General features: G+C 34.9%; 1 protein-coding gene across 1 annotated transcript in view; it reads right to left on the bottom strand.

Annotated features, from left to right (window-relative positions):
• The window catches only part of TBC1D12 (TBC1 domain family member 12), a 143739-nt gene that overhangs the window by 87465 nt on the left and 36636 nt on the right, over window positions 1-19638 (bottom strand). Inside the window, exon 2 of the mRNA XM_004369951.3 lies at window positions 13289-13412. Within this exon, the coding sequence (XP_004370008.1) occupies window positions 13289-13412 (124 nt within the window). The remainder of the gene's footprint in view (window positions 1-13288; window positions 13413-19638) is intronic.

The following is a 19638-nucleotide window of genomic DNA, read 5'->3' as shown; positions in this document are numbered from 1 at the left end:
ACCTGAGCTGAACCCATATAGGAAAATTTAACGGACTCCTGTGTGCTTATACTTAGTTACAGAACTAACTACCTGGTGAAAGGACATTAGAGCTTTGAAGGTGCCAATAATCAAACTAGCGCACATGAGCAGCCTACTGGGGCATATGAAAACAAAACAAAACAAAACAAGAAGCTAGAACTTACTAAACAAATATAAAATTAAATTATACTAATTTATTGATGGCTCAGAGACAACAGTTAATATCAAATCACATAAAGAGGCAGTCCATGATGGCTTCAGCAAGCTCCCAAAATAAAGAATCAAATTCTCTGGAGGAAGAGAATTTCTTGGAATTACCAGAGGCAGAATACAAAAGATTAATAAACAGAACTCTTCTAGAAATTAGAAAGGAAATTCTCCAAAATGCAGAAACAGCCAAAAAACACACAGACAAAGTAGTAGCGGAATTTAAAAAAGTTATTCAAGAACATAATGACAAATTTAATAGGCTGCAAGAATCCACAGAGACAGCAATCAGAAAGCCAGAAGATTAACAATAAAATTTCAGAATTAAACAAACTCAATAGAAAGTCAGAAGAGCAGAATTGAGGCAAGAGAAGTTAGAATTAGTGACATTGAAGATAAAGCACTTGATGCCAACTTATTTGAGGAAAAATCAAACAAAAGAATTAAAAAGAATGAAGAAACTCTAAGAGTTATGTGGGACTCGCAAGAGAAATAACCTACGAATGACTGGAGTACCAGAACAGGGAGGGATAACAGAAAATACAGAGAAAATTGTTGAAGATTTGTTGACAGAAAACTTCCCTGATACCATGAAAGATGAGAAGATATCTATCCAAGATGCTCATCGAACCCCACATAAGGTAGATCCCAAAAGAAAGTCACCAAGACATTATAATCAAACTTACCAAAACCAAACATAAAGAGAGAATTTTAAGAGCAGCTAGGGATAAACAAAAAGTCATCTACAAAGGACAGTCAATCAGAATAAGCTCAGGCTACTCAGCAGAAACCATGCAGGCAAGAAGGCAATGGGATGACATATATAAAGCCTTGAAGGAAAAAAAACTACCAGCCAAGAATTATAGATCCAGCAAAACTGTCTCTCAAATATGATGGCGAAATTAGGGCATTTCCAGATAAACAGAATTTTAGGGAATTTGCAAAAACCAAACCAAAATTACAAGAAATACTAAAGACAGTCCTACGGTTAGATAATCCATAACATCAGATAACAACACAAGACTAGAACACAGGACAGAGCAACCAGATAGTGACTTAGATAGGGAAGTAAAAAATACATCAAAGCTAAAACATTGAAAATAGGGAAACAGAGATATCAATATGTAAAAAAGGACAACATTAAAACAAAAAAGAGGGACTTAAAAAATACAGACATTGATTTTTCATATGGAGGGGAAGTCAAGGCGATATAAAGAAATGAAAGACTGGAAAACTTAGGAAAATAGGAATAAATATTAAGGTAACCACAAAGGAATCTAACAATCCTACAAATCAAAATTATAAAGTAGAAAAATATAAAGACCCAGCAAACACAAAATATACAACAATGAAAAAGATGAAAAAAAAATACATAAAGAAAAACAACTCAGCACAGAAAATTAAGGGGAACAATGAAACTGTGAACAACACACAAAAGGAGACATCAGGATGACAGCACTAAACTCATACCTATCAATAATTACACTGAATGTAGACGGACTTAATGCACCAATATAGAGACAGAGAGTGGCAGACTGGATAAAAAAGCATGATCCGTCTATATGCTGCCTACAAGAGACACACCTTAGACTTAAAGATACAAACAAGCTAAAACTCGAAGGATGGAAAAAAATATATCAAGCAAACAACACTCCAAAAAGAACAGGAATAGCAATATTAACCTCTGACAAAATAGACTTTAAAGTAAAATCCACCACAAAGGATAAGGAAGGGCACTATATAATGATTAAAGGGTCAATACACCAGGAGAACATAACTATAATAAATATTTACGCACCCAATGACAGAGCACCAAAAAACATAAAACAAACTCTGACAGCACTGAAGAGAGACAGCTCCACAATACTAGTAGGAGACTTCAACACACCACTTTTGGTGAAGGAAAGAACATCCGGAAAGAAGCTCAACAAAGACAGGGAAGAGCTAAATGCTACAATCAACCAACTTGATCTCATAGACATGTACCGAACACTGTACCCAAGAGCAGCCAAGTATACTTTCTTTTCCAACGCACATGGAACATCCTCCAGAATAGACCACATATTAGGCCATAAAGCAAGCCTTAACAAAATCCAAAACATCGAAATATTACAAAGCAACTTTTCTGACCACAAAGCCATAAAAGTGGAAATCAACAACACAAAAAGCAAGGAAAAAAAATCAAACACATGGAAACTGAACAACACCTTGCTCAAAAACTACTGGGTTATAGAAGAAATGAAGGATGGAATAAAGAAATTCATAGAATCAAACGAGAATGAAAACACATCCTACCAGAACCTTTGGACACAGAAAAATCAGTGCCCAGAGGCAAGTTTATAGCAATAAATGCACACATCCAAAAAGACGAAAGGGCCATAATCAAAACATTAACCCCACAACTGGAACAAGCAGAAAGAGAGCAGCAGAAGAAGCCCACAGGCACCAGAAGGAAGGAAATAATAAGAATTAGAGCAGAATTAAATAGAGAACAGAAAAACAACTGAAAGAGTTAACAAGTCCAAAAGCTGGTTCTTTGAAAAGATCTACAAAATTGATAAACCATTGGCCAAACTGACAAAAGAAAAACAGGAGAGGAAGCAGATAACCTGAATAAGAAATGAGATGGGTGATATCACAACAGACCCAACTGAAATTAAAACAATCATAACAGATTACTATGAAAAACTGTACTCTAACAAATTTGAAAACCTAGAGGAAATGGACAAATTTCTAGAAACTCACTATCTACCTAAATTAACACAAACAGAGGTAGAACAACTAAATAAATCCATAACAAAAGAAGAGATAGAAAAGGTAATTAAAAAACTCTCAACAAAAAAAAGCCCTGGCCTGGATGGCTTCACTGGAGAATTCTACCAAACTTTCAGAGAAGAGATAACACGACTTCTACTAAAGGCATTTCAGAGCATAGAAAAGGATGGAATACTCCCAAACCTCATTCTACAAAGCCAGTATAACCCTGATACCGAAACCAGGTAAAGACACCACAATATCCCTCATGAACATTGACGCAAAAATCCTCAGCAAAATTCAAGCCAATAGAATTTCAGCAACATATCAAAAAACTAATTCACCCTGATCAAGTGGGACTTATACCAGGTATGCAGGGATGGTTCAACATTAGAAAAACAATCAATGTAATCCATTACATAAACAGAAAAACTGACAGCTAACATCTTACTCAATGGAGAGAGACTGAGAGTTTTGCCCTCAAGATCAGGAACAAGACAAGGATGCCTGTTTTCACCACTACCATTCAATATTGTACTGAAAGTACTAGCCAGAGCAATTGAGCAAGAAAAAGAAATGACAGTTATCCACACTGAGAAGGAAGAAGTCTAACTATCCCTATTTGCAGATAACATGATCCTATATATATAGAAAACCCCAAAGAATCCACAAAAAAGCTACTAGAGCTAATAAATAATTTCAGCAAAATGGCAGGGTACAAGTCCAGAAATAAACCCATACATCTATGGCTAACTGCTGATTTTTGACCAGGGTGTGAAGTCCATCCAATGGGGAAAGAAAGGTCTCTTCAATAAATGGTACTGGGACAACTAGATCTCCACATGAGGAAGAATGAATTGGACTCATACCCCACACCATATATAAAAATTAACTCAAAATGGATCTCACAAACCTAAATTTAAGAATTAAACTATAAAACTCTTAGAACGAAGCATAGGAGTAATGCTTTGAGATCTAGTTTTTGACAATGGATTCAAAGATATGACACCAAAAGCATGAGCAAAAATAATAAAATAGTTAACTTCAGAGATAAAAATCAGTGAAACAAAAGATGTTTCTTAAAAAAAAATCAATTGATAAACTTTTAGTAAAGCTGATCAAAAAAAAGAAAAAGAATACACAAATTATCAACATCATAAATGTAAGAGATCATCACTACATATCCAGCAGAATAACAAAGAGAATATTATGAACAATTTTATTCCAATAAATTTAACAACATAGATGAAATGTAAAAATCTTTTGGAAGATACAAGTTACCGTAACTTAAAAAGAAAGAAAACTTGAGCAGCCCTGTATCAATTCAAGTAATTAAACTTATAATTAAAATCTCCTCCACAACAATAAAAGTATAATCTTGTGTTTGGGAACCACAATCATAGACTACTACAATAAATTTATGTCCTTGTCAGCAGACTCACTCTCTTCTAATTCAGTCTCTATAGTATCTCCAGAATTATCTTTCTAATACATGAATTTGCATTAAATGTCTCAACATCCTCTTTAAAAGTATTTCAGATAAAACCCAACTCTCTAAGCTCCTAGCTACCGACCTTTCACCAGACTTTGCTTAGATCAGTGGTTCCCAACTGGGGTAAAAAATGTCTAGGGACATTTCTGGTTGCCACAACTGTGCGTGGGTGTGTGCTAATGGCATCTGTTGTGTGGAGGCTAGGGATGCTGCTACACATCCTACAATGCACAGAATAGCCTCCCACAACAAAGAATTATCTGACCCAAAATGTCAGTAGAGCTGAGGCTGAGAAACTCTGACTTAGATGATTTCACTAGTGAATTCTACGAAACATTTAAGAAAGAAACAACATCAATTCTACACAATCTTTCAGAAACTAGAGAAGAAACAATTTCCAATTAATTCAGTAATGCCAGCATTATCCCCAGTACCAAAATTAGACAGACATTAAAAGAAAACTACAAACCAATACCCCCCATGAATATAAAAACAAAAATCCTTAACAAAATATTAGGAAGTCGAATCTGGCAATATATAAAATGGATAAAAACTGTGCCTAAATGGAGTTAATCTCAGGAAAGCAAAGTTGGTTTAACAATCAAAAATCAATTTTTACTTAATAATAAGAAAAATGGCCAAAACAGACTGCATCTGAGCTTTGCATCATCTAAATGGACCAAAAAACTGGATAGCTAATACCACTAGGCCCGTGAAAGACATAAATTCAAATTTCTGAAGGACAGTATCATCTTAACCCTCAAATTGTTTTCTACGTTACTATGCCCAGCACCCAAGCAAAGATAACTAGGAACACACAGAGGCAAGGAACAACAAGCAAAAATTAGCAGACACAATAAGTAATATAAACAGACCTATGGGATTTCCAGACATTGGGATTATCAGACACAGGCTATGAAATAACTATACTTACTATGTTTAAGGAGATAGAGGCAAAGCTTGAAATTTCAGCAGGGAGCTGTAAACGGTAAAAAGTGGTATAGCAGATTTCAAAAAGAACTAACTAGGGACTCAAGAATTGAAAAACACAAAATGTATATTAAGAAACTCAATATATAGGGCCAAAGGATCTGTATTTTTTAACATATTCCCTAAGTAATTCTAACAGTTCGCTGTGTTTGGGAACCAGAATCATAGACTACTACAATAAATCTTAATGTTCTTGTCTGCAGACTAACCCTCCTCTAATCCAGCTTCTATAATGTCTCCAGAATTATCTTCCTAATATATGAATTTGATATCTCATTACCTTATTTAAAAGTATTCTGGATAAAATTCAACTCTCTAACCCTTCACCATCTACCCTGCATCCTTGATATACTGGCCTATTAACTATTCCTCAAACATGGTGGCTCATTCCTGTTTCCTCTTCAGTTTTCTCTATCTGGATTGGCTTTCCCCATCTTGTCTACCTAGTGAACTCCTACTAGTACTACAGAACACAACTCACATGTCATCTTGGAGCAGAATTAATCACTCATCTGTACTCTTACGCCCTGTTCACAACTCAACTACAGCACTTACTATATTATAGTTATATACGAACACCACCACCACCTCCACTCCCATTTATACCGGAATAGCTCAAAGGCTAGGCCTCATTTTCATTTATATCCCAAGAACCTAACACTATGTGTACTGTATTATACACAGTCAATGTTTGTTGAATAAATTATGTATTCATTGAAATAAAAATAAATCTTAGAGAAGAATCTAGGGTCAATTCATGAATTTTGTCCTTCAAATTCTGCTAAAGAAAAGGCTTACAGTTTGCTTAAATCAGGCACACATTAAGTTGGTGGCAGAATGGTATTCTACTACATTCTGGAAGAGATCATTTAGAACGAAGGTCAATTACAATGGAAATGTAAGAAAAGATGAAACTGTGGGTTCATAGGGAGAGTGGCAGGAGTCTAAAGAAGTAAAATATGGGGACTGGGGATAAGAGAGAATAGTAGATAGGAGCTTCTCTTCCAAAGACAAGGAATAAGTCAAAATAGACTGATATCTACATTGCTATAGTATTGATACATACATTGACTGGCTCCACTTGGAGGCTCAGAGATAACTCCCTCATGGACAATGGGAACACTACTCTTAAAAGGACTAATGTTAAACCCACTTACATGTGTTGAGCTTTCATAGTGAACATTTTATAGAGAGCCAGAATAATGTTTCAGAAACAGAAGAAACTCTCGATTTTGCCATCTCTAACCACTTCAAGACTGTATAAAAGGGGCTCTCTTAAACAACTTGATGCAAGAGCCAGGGAAACCAGTCTTGGGGTACACAGGGTTTATACAATTTTGATGCCTCTACTGATTGTAAATTATATTTCAAAATTCTATGAGTTAGTAGAGATAAAACCCATCTTAGAATTCAAGTTTAATTGAAACCTCTGGAATATAGGAAGGTAATTTCAGTAAACTTTATTTTGGCAAAATTATTAGCACAATTTTGTTTGTTTACTCTAATTTAAAACATAATATACAAGTCCGAGAGAGAATGAATAAAACTTTTAATATAATTTTAATACTCAAACTGTATTCATGTAATCAAATAACAGGTTCTTTTGAGTATTTTTCAAAGCACAACCCCTTTCTAAGTTGGTCTCTGGTAACAGGAAAAAAAAATTCTCCCCAAATTCTACCCTGTCTAATTTGTAAGAACTTGTTTTAAGTCTTTACATTTTCTTTAACTAATTTAACCTTCTCTCTTGAGGCTCATACTTCTCCCCTCTCCCAGATGCTCAGGTCCTGAGCTTTTATGAGTTCCTCTCTCAATCTTCAGACCATACAAATGAAGTTACATGAAATCCATTTATTCACACATACAAAACACATAATAATTGATCATTAACTTTAAATAAACAATACACATGCACCTGGAAAGGGAGTTATTCACTACCTCTTAAAGGTGACAATACATTAAATAAGATTTTTAAAAATGCAAAGGTGAAATAATTTTAAGCGTAAATAATTTCAAAAATAAATTTTCAACATAGCTCAGCCCCTCCACAATTTAGCAGTGATGAAGGAATGAGTTTATTTTGCAGTACTCAGCCAAATTTTACACCAAGGATATCTTTATTTAAGCATAATTAAAACCAGCAAACTGTTCAAAGGGTCTAATGTTATACACACCAATTTATAGTAACCAGAAAACACGTTCACAGTGTTGTATATTTAAACAGTGCTCACAAAACACAGATATTCTGGTCCTTTCTATAATGTTATTGTTCATTCCTATGGTAAAAAATCTCAAAAGGAAAGGCTTAACTGAGGAGAATGACCTATTAAACTGTTAGACAATCTGAAAGGCTCAGATTAAGAAATCAATGTCTTAAAAAAATTTTTTTGTCTTATCTATCTAAAGTTTCAGAAAGTGATTCAACTAGTCAACTAAAACTTCACTCAGAAAATGACGATTGTTGTTGAAAAACCTGAATCATCACCTAAATACTATAACATACTTTCACATTAAAGATGCCAGCATAAAAACAGTCCTAGCAGAAAAAAGATCACTTTCTATTGAGAGATTGTCAGTTTTACATAAATAGGATATATTCAATCTAGTATGCAATCATGTTACAATTATACATAACATGGCTCATTTGGAATAATCGTCACTTAGTCTGGAGGTACGAAAAACTACTTAGCTGCATTAGAACTTTAGCCTATTATTTTAGAAAAACCAAAAAACCTAGGTCAACTGAACTGCAATATAACTGAAATGCTTTTTATAATAGATGCAATTTTGAACATGGCTCACCAACGGGTTCAAAGGCCACAAGTAGGAATTTCACACCTGCAAGAGAACACATGTAATAATCCTCATAAAATAATACTATGAATATTCTTGTGATTTGGGAATTGATCATCAGGTTAAATGCTGAACTTGGGTTAGTTTGGCTTTGCTATTATCCTAAAATGATTTTATGTGTCTTTACTGCTAACACAAAAAGCACCAAAATTTATCAAACCTTCAATAAAATCTACTATAGGAATAAAATTTTTTAAAAAAATTTAACCTACAGGTATCTTTCACTTACAAACTTCGTTTATCTCTGAAAATCTGTAGGTGCAAAACATGTAAGGTTAAATTATGTATGTACGTGTATATATATGTTGTTGTTAGATGCTGTCGAGTCGGTTCCGACTCATAGAGAACCTATGTACAACAGAATGAAACAATACCTGGTCCTGCATCATCCTCACAATCATTGCTATGTGTAAGCCCATTGTTGCAGTTACTCTGTCAGTCCATCTTGTTGAGGGTCCTCCTCTTTTTCGATGACCCTCTACCAAGCATGATGTCCTTCTCCAAGGACTGGTCCCTCCTGAAAACATATCCAAAGTACGTGAGATGACATCTCACCATCCTCACTTCCAAGGAGCATTCTGGCTGTACATCTTTCGAGACATATTTATTCATTCTTCTGGCAGTCCATGGTATATTCAATATTCTTCACCAACACCATAATTCAAATGCATCAATTCTTCTTCAGTCTTCCTTATTCATTGTCCAGCTTTCACATGCATATGAGGTGACTGAAAAGACCATGGTTTGGGTCAGGCACACCTTAGTCCTCTAAGTGACTCTTTGCTTTTCAATACTTTAAAGAGGTCTTTTGCAGCAGATCTGCCCAATGCAATATGTTGTTTGATTTCCTGACCACTGCTTCCATGGGCGTTGACTGAGGATCCAAGTAAAATGAAATCCTTGACAACTTCAATCTTTTCTTCGTTTATCATGACGTTGCTTACTGGTCCAGTTGTGAGAATTTTTGTTTTCTTGATGTTGAGGTGTAATCCATACAGAAGGCTATAGTCTTTGATCTTCATCAGTAAGTGTTTCTAAGTCCTCTTCGCTTTCAGCAAGCAAGGGGGTGTTATCTGCGTATCACAGGTTGTTAATGTGTCTTCCTCCAATCCTGATGCTGCGTACTTCTTCATATAGTCCAGTTTCTGGGATTATCTGCCCAGCATACGGACTGACTAAGTATGGTGAAAGGATACAACCCTGACGCACACCCTTCCTGATTTTAAACCACGCAGTCTCCCCCTGTTCTGTTCGAACGACTGCCTCTTGGTCTATATACAGGTTCCTCATCAGCATACATATATGTGTGTGTGTCTGTGTGTGTATATATGCATATATATATGTATATATATATATGTTCACATATATGAACATTTTATTCTTGAAATTGCAAAAAAATTGTAACACTACATATGTAAAAATGCATACACAAAAATATAATTATATGTGTTTTCCACAGGTTGAAATATCCACAAATACATTTTAAAAGGCCTAAAAATGTGAAGGGAAAATGAAATGAGATATATCCTCCTATAACATTTTATTTTTTATAAGGAGAATATAATCGTGTTAAAATATGAGTTATAATTTATAGATTATAATAATTAATCGAGAAAAGTTTACAAATCAAACCTTACTTTCCCATTTACTTAGTTTATAATCTGAGAGATACTGCTCCATTAAAAAAAAAAGAAAAAGAAAAAGAAAAAGAATTCGGGCCCAGTAATATAATTATACTCAGGCTTTAAAAAGATAATTATCTAATGCAATATTACTACTACTCCGATCTCCTAGTAAATCTTATACTGTTTTGCCACTCAAAAAAGCAAGGGAGACATCTTTAGAAAGCTCAAAGGTATTTTTACCTTAGTATTTTTAGCACTGCCATACTTTTCCAGGCAGTTTTACATTTGAATTACGTAGTTACTTTCATTTTCTACAGCCATAATAGCTTAAAGACTCTATCCTGAAACATGCCAGATGTATCTTAACATTCTTCATTGCTTTACTGGTAACATCTTCATTTTTAATTTCTGATTCCAAACATAACATCCATTTGAGAGAAGTACTTTGTAAAGGAACTCAAACACACTTTTATATTTGTAATATCTCAAGGAGTTTTAAAATCAGGGCTGTGAAAAATGTTTTCAAGTTGGAAGAGAGATATGAAGTTATAAATTTACCATTACTATAAAGAGAAGAAAGTCACGCCCACTTTGAAAAATGACAATCGCAGGGAAGAGGACAGCATAGTCAGACAAATGGGGAGTAGAGGACACACACAGAAGCAGGAAAAGAGAAAGCAGAAAGAAAGAGGCAGAAAATGTTCCATCACATGAAGAGATACACAAATATGAGGGTGGAAAAAGTGTTAGAGGAACAATGACTTGTCTATCCGTCACACCTCCAAGAAAACAAACAGAACCACAAGGAAGGCACCAAAATACACAACAGCATCTACAATAGCTGGAAAGCTCAGAAATTAAAAGATGTGCCGGGGGAAATCATCATTTGCAAAGGGCCAAAGATGGGGCTGTGGAGGACAGCAATTCCATTTCAACTCCGCTCTTCTTTCCATACGCGAATAAGAGTTGTTCTTTCCCTGACCACTCATCTAATTTTCACATAGTATAGAAAAAGAGAGAGAGAGAATGTAAGGCCTTTGCTTTCCAAAATAAATAGAACAGATTAAGGACATATAACATACCAGAAAACATGTAACTAGTCAACCAGTAATTTATTTAAGAGACCTACAGTAGGAAAACATCACAGAAAGTTAGTTTGCATAAAAATATAAAAATGTATGCATATTTAAGGTAAATTACCATAAAATCAGAGTCCCTGGATGGTACAAATGGTTAACGTGCTCTGCTACTAACCAAAAGGTTGTAGGTTCAAGTCTACCCAGAGGTTCAAGTCCATCTCAGAAGAAGGCTTAGTGACCTACTTCCAAAAATTCAGCCACTGAAAACTGTATGGAGCACAGTTCTACTCTAACATACATAGGGTCGCCGAGTCAGAATCAATTCAACAGCAACTGGTTTTCACAATAAAGTCAAGAACACCTGTAGTCAAAACCTTCAATAACAAGACCTCTGTTTTGCCTCTAGAGGGCAAACTTGGTCTTCTGGAAAAACTAGCCAAGAGAAGTTACTTTCAGACTTTACCAAAAAAGAGGAACTAAAATTTAAGATGTCACTATAGCAGAGGCTCCCCAACTTTCTTGGTTAATAGTGCCCTTAGTGCCTCAGTAATCTTTTTATGGCACTACCTAGACCAAAACAAATACCTAAGAGTTCTTTTTAATAAGTAGTTATGTCCAGTTTAATAACAATTTATGTCCTTACACTTAGTAACCATTTGAAAAAATAAGACACATGAATTGAAGGAAAAAGTTTTATTCTTAAAACACACACACAACTAACTCGTAATTGGGCATGTATACCTGTTGGGCACTGTACAGTTTTCTCAAACCTTGAAATCAGATAGGACACCACCACCCTCATTTCCTATTCCACACTGATTTTTTGCACAGTATCTGATTTTTATCACAGCAACCTCAGAAAACCCAGATTCACAAAGATATGTCACAGAAGAGAACAGACTGCCATCTAATGTTGAAACTGTGTACTACTTCAAGTTTACAGTCTGCAAGGTACCCGACAGATGTGGAGTATCACTGTCTTTGCCTCAAATTTTTTAAATAATCCTATGGTGCCCCTGTGTGTTAAGGAGCTCTGGTGGCACAGTGGTTAAGCGCTCAGCTGCTAACCAAAAGGTCAGCGGTTGGAACCCACCAGCCGCTCCGTGGGTGAAAGATGTGGCAGTCTGCTTCCATAACAATTACAGCCATGAAAACCCTATGGCAGTTCTACTCTCTCCCATAGGGTCACTATGAGTCAGAATCAACTTGATGGCAATGGATTTGGCTTTGGTTTTTTATGATGCCCCGGTGTGTTAGCTGCAGCACACCAGGGTGCCTAGGCACTATTGTTTTAATCCCAGCAGCTTTAAAAACTATTAAAAACTTAATTACTTGTAAGTAAAATTAACTGCAATAAAAGTTTTTAAAGATCTAAACATCATTTTCCTATATTACTTGGGAAAGGCCAGTTTTTATTGTTGTTTTTAGCTTTTTTAGCAATGAAAACAACACTATTGAATCCTTAAAGGAAAGATATTTTTTCCAATTTGGATGATGATTACTGCCTTAATATGATACTTTTTTATAAATGTCAGTTGTGTTAAATCTGACAAACTACTACTGGGAAAGAAAGAAATATGAATAAGTTCATTGTATACCTCCTTCTGAACAACAACTTCTCTGAACTTAAAAACACTGCAAATCGATCCAGTCTCACTACTTTCCAGTCTCACTGATCTCCCAGTACTAAGGAGCACAAGCTCTTAGGTCAAATAAGATCTGAAATGCTTGAGAATTCAATGATACAGACATTAATGCAACCATCAGAAGAACTGGATCCTAAACTAGTAGAAATGGATTATGTACCCAGCCTTGAAGTCCTTGGTTTAGGCAGAACATCAGAGAAGTGACAAAGGAAAAAGTTCAACCTCATAATTTACTGTTTTTGCTATCTACTGTTTCATCAGCTCATAACTACTAACCCCATAAAATCTGTGCTACTGGCAAATGCTACCATATTTAGTTGGCAGTCAAAGTATGTGGCGAGAGTGATTAGCTAAGTGAAACCAAAAAAAAAAAGGTATCCAAAAAACAACTGGGAAAGAAAATCAAAGTTTTATTACTTTAAAGAACTTTTCAAAACCATAAAAGGTAACTGAAAATATATGGCCTGTTTAAAATAAAAAAATTTAAAAAGCTACTATAAGTATCTATAATCCCAAAAGTTTGTATCTAGAAAAATAAGAATAATACTAGGATATGGTTAATTATCAAGAAAAGAATGCTTGAAAAGATAAAACAAACTACATGGCTATATCAGTACTTACCTGCTGAATGATTTTGGAAGTTCTCTGAAGATTCTCTCTGGGAGGGACTTTACCAAATAATTTCCAACCAGGAGCACTATGGGCAACTGATTTGAGTTCCTTTGTCCTTTTCGGAAAAAGGTTTCTGAAACACAGAAAAGTTATATGAATTGTGTTTTTTTGTAACCAGAGAGCTATTTAACAGTAATTTTTAAAGTATGTTTATTCCCAAAACAAATACAAAATATCTTTAAATAAAATTATTTCTACTATTGACTATTACTTAAATTAACAAAAAATTCAATTAAGAATACCTGGCTTACACAGAAGTATTGGAAGAATCAACAAAGCACTAAAGAGATAAACAAACTGGGAGAAGGATGACAACTGTAAACAATGTAAATATTTGCTTTGAATCAGCTACAGAATACAGAGAATTGACTGTACAAAAAAAGCCAAGAATTTTACAACAAAAATGTTAAAGAACCTATGTAAAATAGTGAAAGGATCAAATAATACGATATTTGGAAAAATATTTCAGTAATAACTGTTTCACTAATAATTTGTTATTGTTTGTAATAAAGCGTACCTACTGATTTTCTGTTGTTAGAACATGTGTATATGTAAATTGTTTTTCCTAGCACAGGCTACGTACAGGAAAGCTTCCTGCAAAAGAGTCAATCTATAACCAAGCAAGAAAGTATCTCTTACTGAAAAATCTAAAAATTCTGCAAAGGGTCAAGGATGTTATCTTATATCCATGCTCTAATGAACCAAATCAAGTACCTACTGCACAAGGAAGCAGAGTGGATATTCAAAATATGCATCCATCAATACAATGACTAAGGCATTGTGTCACGGACCAATTAGATAAGATGCTAATGAATCCAATTGAATATCAATCCTTTATAAATGGACATTAAGGAGATTTTTAATTTGCATATACAGTTACAAACCATTGCAAATTATCTGAAGTCCTAAATATCTAAGTTTATCCTGCACTCAAAATGGCATACAAACATATCTGTTCTTAAAAGCATAGTGATAACGAGGAAATAAGCTTTTAATGCATAATGTTAAGGCTGTCTTCAAGTTTAGAAGGGTATGTATGGACTCCTACAAAAGATGGATCTAAAGGAAGAATATGGGGTAATCTATAAAAAAGAAAAGAAACATATATCTCCTTGAGTGTGCGATGGAAGAAAACAGACGACAATCTAGAGTAACTTCTATTTAGGGCACCCTGGAGGTTTCATCTAAAAGACAAAATATAACAACTTAATTTTCTACTTCCTAAGATCTCTAAGTTGGAGGTTTTCAATAATGACTATACTAAGGACCAAGAATACTTATAAAAATTTCAACCTCAAAGGATGGCCTATTAATTTAAACAGTGTTTTTTATCTTGTGTACCACTTTCCAATTTATTGCCTCTTAGCTCCAAATTCACTCATCAATATATGCTGTGTGATAACAGATGGAATTCTATTAAACGTTTCTCTTTTAAAATGAGCATGTAAGTTAAGCTTTCTCAACACAGGGCATTGCAGGAAGAAGGGACTCTCCTGCAGTTTCCAGCTGTTGCACAGTGGGTCAGTGGAATGGATGTGAGCACATCCAGTGGAACTCTGCTCAGACATGTGCCCAGAACATGCAGTCACTTGTCACAAACAGCCTCGGCTTGGAGATAACCTCCCCATGGCCCTCCCGATATGGATACTAGTGCCTCAAAGGCTTCCTGCCAGCACCAGTACCCCAATTCCCTCTGCAAGCCCCACTCAGCCCACCTGTACCCCAGAGGGTTTCCACCAAGCCACACTTCCTCTGCAAGTCCCCACATGACTGACCTGTACCCCAAAGGGTTCCCTCTGTAGATTCCATAAGGCCTGATTGACCCTAGAGGGTTCCCACTGAGCTGTGCTCCACATTTCAAGTGTTTACGAGCCGTATTTAGCTACTGGCTACCATATTAAATAGTGCAGATATGGAACATTCTCATCATCACAGAAACTTCTATCGGATGGTGCTTTTTAGGAGAAAAGGACTCTGAATTTCAGCTTCCAGTTTTTCCACAAAATAATAAGTTCTCATCATAGATCACCAAATACACATTTAACAGTAAATAAATCACCACAATAGAGTAGGTCTCTTAAGTATTTCTAAAATAAAAATTACCAGATAGATCACAGAATGCTTATGAAATGTTGAAAGCAAAAAAGATAAAAAAAAAAGAGCAAAAAAAAAAAAATCAACAATGACTAGAAAGATGAAAACATAGCAAGAAGAAAATTTAGAAACAAGAAACTCTTGAAATTCTTCAAATTCTTGAAATAAAAACTCAATACAGACAGTCCCCAGGTTACAAACATTCAACTTATGTACAACCCATAGTTACAAACCAACCCCTGTAAAACCTATCATATTAAAAATTCAAGGTACATACAATGGTTCTTCACAACGAACGGGCACTAGATTGTGACGCACATCAAAACATTATTATTATTACTGTATTATTATGTCAAAGATGTTTTAGTCTATCTGGAAGTGTTTCTTTAATGTTTTTATGCATAGAAAGGTACACTATATACTGTATACTAAGACAAACATTTGACCAACTGATGTTAGATACGAACCATACCTACAAATTCTACTTAAAGACAGACTTAGGAATGGAACTCATTCATAATCCAGGGACTGCCTATAAATTGATAAAACAGTAGTTTAAATACAGTTGAAGAGAGAACTGGGGACTGAAAGATAGTACTGAAAAAATACAGCATAGAATACACCAGAGAGATAATATTAATTAGAGAATAAGAGATGCTCAATATAGAATGTAAAGATCTAAACATTTCTAATCAAAGTCTTAGAAGGAGAAAATAGACAATGTTAGAGAGGTAATGTATTAGGAGATAATGCTAAGAATTTTCCAGAACTGATGACTCATCAGTCAAACTTATCAGGACAGCCACATTTGGAGACACTATAATAGTGAGGAACACAAACACAAAGAATATTAAAAAGCAGCTGGAGATAAATGATGGATCAATTTTAAAGGAATGAGATTAGACTGACAGAGACTTCTCAATAGCAACAACAGAAACCTGCAGACAATGGAATATCTTTAGCATACTGAGAGACAATAACTATCAACCTAGAATTATGTACCAAGCAAAACTATCATTCAAAAATAAGAAAATTTTAACAAAAACAGAGAATGTACTATCAATAGACTTATACTAAAGGAACTTTCAAAAAATATACTTCAGAAAGAAGGGAAATTGTCCCAAAAGAAAGGCCTAAGACACAAGATAGAATGGTAGGCGGAAAAGTGAAGCAGAGGTAAGTCTAAGCAAGAATTCTGTATAAGCTGTGGGGACCTTGGTCTCTGGGAACATCTAGCTCAATTGCATAACATAGTTTATAAAGAAAATGTTCTACAATCTACTTTGGTGAGTAGCGTCTAGGGTCTTAAAAGCTTATCAGCAGCCATCTAAGATACTCCACTGGTCTCACCCCTTTGGGACCAAGGGAGAATGAAGAAAACTAAAGACACAAGGGAAAGATTAGTCCAAAGGACTAATGGATCACAACTACCATGGCCTCCACCAGACTGAGTCCAGTACAACTAGATGGTGCTCGGCTACCACCACCAACTGCTCTGACAGGGTCACAATAGAGGGTCCTGGACAGAGCTGAAGAAAAATGTAGAACAAAGTTCTAACTCACAAAAAAAGACCAGACTTACTGGCCTGACAGAGACTGGAGAAACCCTGAGAGTATGGCCCCCCAACACTCTTTCAGCTTAGTAATGAAGTCACTCCTGAGGTTTACCCTTCAGCCAAAGATTAGACAGGCCCATAAAACAAGACTAAAGGGGCACACCAGCCCAGGGGCAAGGACTAGATGACAAGAGGGGGCAAGAAAACTGGTAATAGGGAACCCAACGTGGAGAAGGGAGAGTGTTGACATGTCGTAGGGTTGTTAACCAATGTCATAAAACAGTATGTGTACTAACTGCTAAATGAGAAACTATTTGTTCTATAAACCTTTATCTAAAGTACAATTTTAAAAAAAATTTTTTTAAATTTCTCCTATGATATCACCCTCAAAAAAAAAAAATTCTGTATGAAATAAAGATAAACAGGATGTCTAATGATAAACAAAATGTCTGTGAGATTAAAAGAGAAGAAAACTAAAATACTGGACAAAAATAGTATGAAAGGTAAAGGTAGAGGGGATATTAGAGTTAAGCATTCTAAGGTTCTTACATATTATTTCAAGGCTAACACTTTAAGATTTTAACTTTAGACTTTAAGCATTCATGGTAAAACTTCAAGAGTGTCCATTAGAATAACAGAAATAAAATGTACAACTTTAAAACCAGGACAGTTTCTTGTTTTTTTCCCCAAAGGATAAGAAAATAAATATAAAAAGAAAAAGCAAACCAGTCAATTAAGTTTTTAAATAAAAAGACAAGGAAGGAGACAAATTCTTAATAAATATAAAGCAAATAGATAGTACATAAAAAGTAAACATGTATCCGTAATCATAATATATTTAAATGGATTAAACTCATTAGTAAAAGATTATTAGACTAATTAGAACATTCTCTAGGACAGAACATATGCTAGACCAAAAATCAAATCTCAGTAAATTTTAAAGGACTGAAATCATACAAAGTGTGTTCTCTGGTTACAACTGAATAAATTAAAAAGAAAAAAAAAAAGTAAATTTGGAAATCCAAAAATATTCAGAAATTAACCAACACACATTTTTCTAAATAACACATGGGTCAAACAAAAAATCACAAGGGAAATTAGAAAATAATTTCAACTGAATGAAAATGAAAACACAATATAACAAAACTTATGGGATCAGGTAAAGCAATGCTTAGAAAAAAATTTATAGCTTTATATGCTGATATAAGAAAAAAACACAAACAGCAAAAGATAAAATAGATAATTGGGACCTCATAAAAACTAAAAACTTTTGTTCATCAAAGGACTTTGTCAACAAAGTGAAAAGACAACCTACACACTGAGAGAAAATTTGGAGGAAGCATATATCTGATAAAGGTTTAATATCCAGAATATATAAGGAACCTCTACAACTTAACAACAAAAAGACAAATAAATAACCCAATCAAAAAACATACAAAGGACTTGAATGGACATTCCACTATAGAGAATATACAAATGGCCAACAAGCACATGAAAAGATGCTCAATGTCATTAGTCATTAACCAAAAAAACCAAACTCATTGCCATCAAGTCTATTCCAACTCATAGCAACCCTACAGGACAGAACAGAATTGCCTATAGGGATATTCTAAGGCTGTAATCTTTATGGAAGCAGACTGCCATATCTTTCTCCCACCATTAGTCAATTGGGAGATGCAAATCAAAATCACAATGCTATATCACCTCACTCCCAATAGAATGATGATCAAAAAATGGAAAATAATAAGTGTTGGCAAGAATGTGGAAAAACTGGAACCCTCATCCATTGCTGACAGGAATGCAAATGGTAAAGTCACTGTGGAAAACTTTGGTGGTTCCTCAAAAAGTTTAACATGGAAATACCACAAACCCAGCAATCCCAATCCTAGGTATATACCGAAAAGAGTTGAAAGCAGGAACACAAACAGAAGCATCAATGTTCACTGCAGCACTATTCAAAACAGCCAAAAGATAGAAACAACCTAAGTGTTTATCAACACACGAATGAATAAACAAAATGTGGTATATACGTACAATGGAATATTATTCAGCCATAAAGAAAAATGAAGTCCTGATACATGCTACAGCACGGATGAGCCTTGAAATCGTTATGCTGAGTGAGGTAAGTCAGTCACAAAAGGACAAATATTGTATGATCCCATTTATATGAAATAGGCAAATGTATAAAGACCAAAGTTTATTAGTGGTTACCAGAGATGGAAGGGAGAGAGAAACGTGGAATCATTGCTTAGGGGCTCTGAGTTTCTGTTAATGGTGGTGGAATAATCTGGAAAAGGATAGTGGTGATGGTTGTACAACATGATGAATGTAATCAACGTCACTGAATTATACACGTAAAAACTGTTGCACTGGCAAATGTTTTCTTACATATTTTTTACTACAATAAAAAAAAAAAGAAAAAACAAAGATCTCAAATCAATAAACTAAGCATGGGAGAAAATCTTTGTGACTTTAGTTTAAGCAAAAAAATTCTTAGATATGACACCACAAGCATGATCCATAAAAAACAATGCGATAAAATTGGGCTTTATCCCACAGCTACCAAGGCCTCCACCAGACTGAGTCCAGTACAGCTAGATGGTGCCCGGCTACCACCACTGACTGCTCTGACCAGGATCACAACAGAGG

This window comes from Trichechus manatus, unplaced genomic scaffold (assembly GCF_000243295.1).
Source record: "Trichechus manatus latirostris isolate Lorelei unplaced genomic scaffold, TriManLat1.0 scaffold00007, whole genome shotgun sequence".
Taxonomy (NCBI): domain Eukaryota; kingdom Metazoa; phylum Chordata; class Mammalia; order Sirenia; family Trichechidae; genus Trichechus; species Trichechus manatus.
This window is presented reverse-complemented; position numbering and strand designations above follow the sequence as displayed.